The sequence below is a fragment of the Impatiens glandulifera genome, chromosome 1 (assembly GCF_907164915.1).
Source record: "Impatiens glandulifera chromosome 1, dImpGla2.1, whole genome shotgun sequence".
Lineage (NCBI taxonomy): Eukaryota > Viridiplantae > Streptophyta > Magnoliopsida > Ericales > Balsaminaceae > Impatiens > Impatiens glandulifera.
This window is the reverse complement of record NC_061862.1, coordinates 71,713,121-71,720,142: the sequence shown is the minus strand read 5'-3', so window position 1 is coordinate 71,720,142 and position 7,022 is coordinate 71,713,121. Positions and strand designations below refer to the sequence as shown.

At 26.7% G+C, this 7,022-nt stretch overlaps 1 protein-coding gene and 1 long non-coding RNA gene across 2 annotated transcripts; both read left to right on the top strand.

The window, feature by feature from the left end:
• The first annotated feature begins 3,945 nt into the window (after positions 1–3,945).
• On the top strand, positions 3,946–5,042 carry LOC124923894. Its single transcript, XR_007098273.1, has 3 exons — positions 3,946–4,164; positions 4,365–4,767; positions 4,849–5,042. It is a non-coding gene; the product is annotated as an uncharacterized LOC124923894 (long non-coding RNA).
• A 798-nt stretch (positions 5,043–5,840) lies between these two features.
• Positions 5,841–6,492, top strand: LOC124918978 (histone deacetylase HDT2-like). The gene is made up of 4 exons (XM_047459066.1): positions 5,841–5,920; positions 6,007–6,056; positions 6,143–6,242; positions 6,337–6,492. Exons 2-4 carry the CDS (start codon positions 6,009–6,011, stop codon positions 6,411–6,413), a joined length of 225 nt encoding a protein of 74 aa, XP_047315022.1. The 5' UTR covers positions 5,841–5,920; positions 6,007–6,008; the 3' UTR covers positions 6,414–6,492.
• The last annotated feature ends 530 nt before the right edge of the window (positions 6,493–7,022 follow it).

Sequence of the window (7,022 nt, the reverse complement as noted above, 5' to 3'; positions counted from 1 at the left end):
TCTACCGATTGTGAAATTTGGTGTGTTTTAACCAATTTTTCTTTAAAAAAATGAAGTTATAATCATTATTCCAATCCTCTAACTATAACTTTAATTTTTACCCATTAAAATAGTAGATGATTGGTCCATCATCCATGGAAGTTGTATTTGACCGTTTCCTTTTTCTTTTACTTATTGTCCATATTTAAATTAGAACAATTTGTATTTTAAAAAAATAGTAAAGAATACTATCAATTTCCGTCTATAATTAAACCGAACATATAATTTGTTAAAATAAAGAAAATAAATATGAAGTAAAATAATAAAATATAATGCAAGGATAAGATATTTGTATCAAGTATTACCTGACAGGCCAATACCATGGCGATCTCTAGTTTTATCTAAGGTCCCAACTGAACTAATATATGTTTGGTAGATGTTAATATGAGCCCATTATGGACCCAAATTTGATAGCTCAAATTCCGAGCTGATTTTTGTTATTGTATTTATATTATTTATAAGAGAGATGAGGAAGGCAACGACTGACATTGAGAGCGAAACAACAAATTCGACGTGACATGTCACATGTCTGTCACAGTGGAGGAAAAAAAATGAAAATGCATTTCCCGCTCATCGAAAAAAAGAGTCTCTCTACCAGTCACATCTCCTTGCGTTTCTTCTTTTTCTTCTATTATTGTTGATATTCATTTGCTCTCGCGTTCTTCTTCTTCTTCACTTCCGGCGGTGGATCTTCCGTTGCTTGCGTTCTTTTTATTGCCTTTCGGTTGCTCTTTACTAGGGTTTCTGAAGCTCAATTTCATTTAAGTTTTTCGAGCTTCAAATTTTACGTTTTATTTTTTTAAGCTTTACATTTATCTCCAATTTGATTATCACGAATCACACAGAAAGAAATCGTACTTCAACTAATTTAGAAATTAAAATAATATCAAAAAATCAAAATTATGTTAAACGGATAAAAAAAGTATAATAATGTCAAAGAAATATTAGACGGAGCAAAAAATAAATTAAACGGACAAATTTTTTTTAAATGTTTCACAATTATGTTAAATGAGCCAAAACGTGTTAAACATGTCAAAAACGTATAAAACGTGTCAAAATGTGTCAAAAGTGTCAAGACGTGTTAAATGTGTCGTTAAACATGTCAAAACATGTTAAATGTGCCAAAAATGTGAAAACGTGTTAAATGTGCCAAAAACGTGTTTAATGTGCTAAAAATATGTTAAACGTGCCAAAAATGTGTTGAACTTGTCAAAACGTGTTGAACGTGCCAAAACGTGTTGAACGTGCCAAAACGTGTTAAACATGTTAAAAACGTATTAAACGTGCAAAAAATGTGTAAAACTTGTGAAAATGTGTTAAATATGTCAAAAATATGTTTAAACGTGTCAAAAACGTGAAAAACATGTTAAACGTGTGAAAATGTATTTTCATTGTGAAAACGTGTTAAGCATGTCAAAAACGTGAAAAACGTGTTAAACGTATAAAAACGTGTTAAACATGTCAAAATGTGTTAAACGTGTCAAAAACGTGAAAATATATTTAAGAAATTAATATTTTGAACCGATATTTTATTTTTGAATTTAGGAAGTTAAAATATCGAACCAATATTTTTATTTTTAATATATTAAGTTAACATGTTGAATTGATTTTCAATGAAAATCGAAACTTAAAAAAAAATTGACCTTGAGATATCTTAATTAGTTTTGTCAAACTAATATTTAAAAAAATTAAATAATATATATTAAAATTACTTTTATAATATTTTATTTTATAAATATAGAAAATTGAGATTGAATTATAATTATATAATTTTTCAAAATATAGGAATTGAGATAAATTACAATTCTATATTTTATTATTATTATTTTTTATTATATATAAAAATAAAATTATACATATATATATATATTAAATTATTAATATTATGTAACTTAAGCTAAAAAATTAAAAAATTGAAATTATAATAAAAACTCATATAACATTTTATATTTAATTATATATATATATATATATAATATATATATATATATATATATATATATATATATATATATATATATTAAATTTAAATATTTTAAAAACATTTTAAAAACATTGATATATAATAATAATAATAATAAAAAAATGTTTTTGAGATCTAAGAAAAGATATTATAATGATTCTCAATCAACAGAAAATTAAAAAAAAACCAAAATAATTCAAAAAAAAATCTTAACAGAAAATTTCGTAAATCTTAATCTAAACCTAAAAGCAACAAATAAGCAAAACCTAAATCTTAAGTAAATCTATAAAAACTATCTATAAGATATCTCTCTCATTTAAGTTTTTCAAGCTTCAAATTTTACGTTTTATTTTTTTAAACTTTACATTTATCTCCAATTTGATTATCACGAATCAAAGAAAGAAATCGCACTTCAACTAATTTAGTAATTAAAATAATATCAAAAAATTAAAATTATGTTAAACGGATAAAAAAAGGTATAATAATGTCAAAAAAATATTAGACGGAGCAAAAAATAAATTAAACGGACAAATTTTTTTAAATGTTTCACAAGTATGTTAAATGGGCCAAAACGTGTTAAACATGTTAAAAACGTATAAAACGTGTCAAAAGTGTCAAGACGTGTTAAATGTGTCGTTAAACATGTCAAAACATGTTAAATGTGCCAAAAATATGTTAAATGTGTCAAAACGTGTTAAAACTTGTCAAATGTGCCAAAAACGTATTAAATGTGCCAAAACGTGTTGTAATGTCAAAAACGTGTTAAACGTGCCAAAAACGTGAAAAACATGTTAAATGTGCAAAAAATGTGAAAACGTGTTAAATGTGCCAAAACGTGTTTAATGTGCTAAAAATATGTTAAACGTACCAAAAATGTGTTGAACTTGTCAAAACGTGTTGAACGTGCCAAAACGTGTTGAACGTGCCAAAACGTGTTAAATATGTTAAAAACGTATTAAACGTGCAAAAAATGTGTAAAACTTGTGAAAAATGTGTTAAATATGCCAAAAATATGTTTAAACGTGCCAAAAACGTGAAAAACATGTTAAACGTGTGAAAATGTGTTTTCAGTGTGAAAACGTGTTAAATATGTCAAAAACGTGTAAAAACGTGTTAAACATGTCAAAATATGTTAAACGTGAAAATATATTTAAGAAATTAATATTTTGAACCGATATTTTATTTTTGAATTTAGGAAGTTAAAATATCGAACCAATATATATATTTTTTTAATATATTAAGTTAACATGTTGAATTGATATATTTTCAATAAAAATCGAAACTTAAAAAAAAAATTGATCTTAATTAGTTTTGTCAAACTAATATTTAAAAAAATTAAATAATATATATTAAAATTACTTTTATAATATTTTATTTTATAAACATAGAAAATTGAGATTGAATTATAATTATATAATTTTTCAAAATATAGGAATTGAGATAAATTACAATTCTATATTTTATTATTATTATTTTTTATTATATATAAAAATAAAATTATACATATATATATTAAATTATTAATATTATGTAACTTAAGCTAAAAAATTAAAAAATTGAAATTATAATAAAAACTCATATAACATTTTATATTTAATTATATATATATATATATATATATATATATATATATATATTAAATTTAAATATTTTAAAAACATTTTAAAAACATTGATATATAATAATAATAATAATAAAAAAATGTTTTTGAGATCTAAGAAAAGATATTATAATGATTCTCAATCAACAGAAAATTCAAAAAAAACCAAAATAATTCAAAAAAAATCTTAACAGAAAATTTCGTAAATCTTAATCTAAACCTAAAAGCAACAAATAAGCAAAACCTAAATCTTAAGTAAATCTATAAAAACTATCTATAAGATATCTCTCTCACCCGTATATAAATAAGCCCGCGTCTTCATTGGAATCGATTGGCAAACAAATTTCCGACCGATTAAGTTGTGCCTGGCAACCAAATGCCGACCTCCATGTCTATTCCTCTTCTCCATCATCATTGCGGCGTTGGGGTTTGGTGGACTTCCGCAGTCGCGCTGTCTTTAGGGATGGTGGCTTATCGGCGCTGTCCTGGAGGATTCCCATCCGCGAGCCATAAGAAACAGTCGGTCTGCAAGGGCGTCGGATTCTTGAAGTCCGCTAATCAGGTTATCTCATTCCTTTCTTTCCGATTACATTTGGACACAGATCTCGATCGATGATTTGATTAGAAAAATTACTTATCAAATTCCTGTTTTGGATTCTTGGGTTAAGAGGATTAATCGATCGATCGAGCATCATTGATGAAGCAAAGAAGATTCATAATCTTTTTCTTCATCATGTTTTTGTTTTTGTGTTATGGTAGCAGAAATGGGAGTACTGAATCATCGTCGCCCTCGCCCCAAAATATGACGATTCCGGCAGTTATAGCCTTTGGAGATTCCATTGTTGAAAACGGAAACAACAACAATCTCACAACTTTAGTCAAATGTAACTTCCCTCCCTATGGCACCGATTTCATCCATCAAACTCCCACAGGAAGGTTTTCCAACGGCAAGACTCCCGCTGACTTAATAGGAGAGGAAAGAATACTTGAGAAAAATTAAAGGATTAGTAGGAGAGGAAAGAAGCAGTTTTATCTTGAGCAATAGCCTCTTTCTCGTGGTGGCTGGCTCCGACGATCTAACCAATAATTATTTCACCTTTCGCTTAAGAGAGGCTCAATATGACATCAACTCTTATACCGATCTCATGCTACCGATTTCATTAAGGTGGTCTTTTCTTTAATTATAATTCAATAATTTCCTTCGTCCTACAAACTACTTACAATTTAGTTATATATTTTAATTTAGGAACTCTATGAATTGGGCGCTCGCAAGATTGCGGTTTTCAACGTGCCACCAATAGGGTGCCTTCCATCTCAAAGGACTCTAGGTGGGGTGGACTATTAAGGGTGTGTGCAGAGCCATACAACCAGGCAACACTCTTATTCCCTAAAATTATTCATATGGACTCTTGGATGTGGGAGTATTCACATTTATGGACCGCTTCCATTCATATACTATTTTGGTTCGTTCTTTTATTCTCTTCTTTTTTAGGTTTGTATTGTTTTATATGCTTTTACTCGTTAGTCTGTGTTTGATTGTCTTCAGTTTCTTTGTTTACTTTCTTTGTTTACTGTTGTTGTAAGTTTGGAAAATGACGTTCCTGGTTAAATACTGTATTCACCTGGAACCGTGGCCCACGACCAACAAATTTTATTTTTCAAAATCCTCAATTACTAATATCATGAGGATAATAATGATATGATACCCTAAAATTGAATCGATTCTAGTACTGTTATCGACGACATCTATACATTCAAAAGAGAATATTAATTTGGGAAAAGCGAAAAGAGAATATTAATTTGGGAAAAGCGAAAAGAGATAGCAGATATAATCTAATTTGTATTTCTTCTCTAATCTTGAGATCAAAACTCTCTGTTTTTCATTATATTAGGATCATTCATAATATATATTTTTCAGACAAGACAATCTGAAGTATATAATTTTGAAGAGCACTTTTCATTGTTTGAAGTATAATTTTGTGGTCAAAGCAGGCTTAGGAAGATCTTTCTTAAACAAGACAATCTTATCCAATTGTTAGATGAAGATGATGATGAAGAACTTGTGCCCACATTCATTCCTGATGTTGGTAAGTTTTTGCTTGCTAAAGCTGAATACATATGTTAAAATGGTCTTATCTTCTTATAATTTATTTTGTAATGATATACTTTACAGCTAAGGTATATACTTTACAGCTAAGGTAGAGGCTGCAAAACCCATTGCAACCAATGCTAAAATTATTGCCAAACTTGAAACATCTTCCAAGCAAAAGGTGAGCATTGTTGAGCCAAAAAAGGATAGCTATGATGAATTTGATGAGGTAATTCATGTTTTACTGTTATTCATAAAGTAAAAACTTTGAAGAAGGTTCAAATAGCCTATTTAATTCGTGGTTGTTGATTTAAGATATGGAGGGTGATTCTGATGATGAAGAGGAAACTCCAACTCCCAAGAAGGTATATTTTATTTTACTTTTTCTTTTCGGTTGCCAAATGTTTTTTTCGGGTCTGCTTTAATATGTTGACAATGTTTTCTATTGAAGCCTATTATTGATAAGAAGAGAGCCAATGATTCAGCTTCAAAAAGACTCCTGTTCAAGCTAAGAAGGCTAAGGCTGATACCACCCTTCAAAAAAAAGAATGGTAAGCAAATTGGGTTTCAAAAAATGAATTTTTTCATTACATATCGACACAATTATGGACTGTTTTTGGATGATGCAAATATTATAAATTTCAGATGGGAAAAAGGTAGCTCATGTAGTTACTCATCCTGTAAAGCAAGCAAGAAAAACTCAAGCAGGAAACGTACAATAAAGCCCAAAATCTGATGCCAAAATCACTTGCAAATCCTGCACAAGTATGCTTACTTCTAAAAGAATATGTTTTTGAATTTGCCACTTCGTTGTAACCTTTTGCATTATAAAATCTATTTGTAAATAATTTTTAATTTTTAATTAAAGTTTTTTTTTAAAAATATTCTTATAATTATAATGTTTATAAATAATTTAAAATTTTCAATTAAAGTTTTTTTTAAATATTTTATAATGTTTTTAAATAATTTTTAATTTTCAATTAAAATTATATTAAAACATTAATTCATAAAAACACTTTTATATTTTTATAAAATTAATTTTTCTTTTATTAAATTTATTAAAATTACATTTTTTTCTATCTAATCAAATATAATTTTAATTAAATTTAAATTTTGTATTAAACTGATTTTTATTAAATTTGAATATGTATTAAATTTTTAAAAAATCATATTTTTAATTATATTTTGTTTAGTTTTTTACTTATATATTTATTATATTATATAAGAATATTATTTATTTTAAAAATATTCTTATAATATTTATAATTAATTTTTAATTAAACTTATATTTATTATTAATTCATACACAAATTTTTATATTTTGCATTATT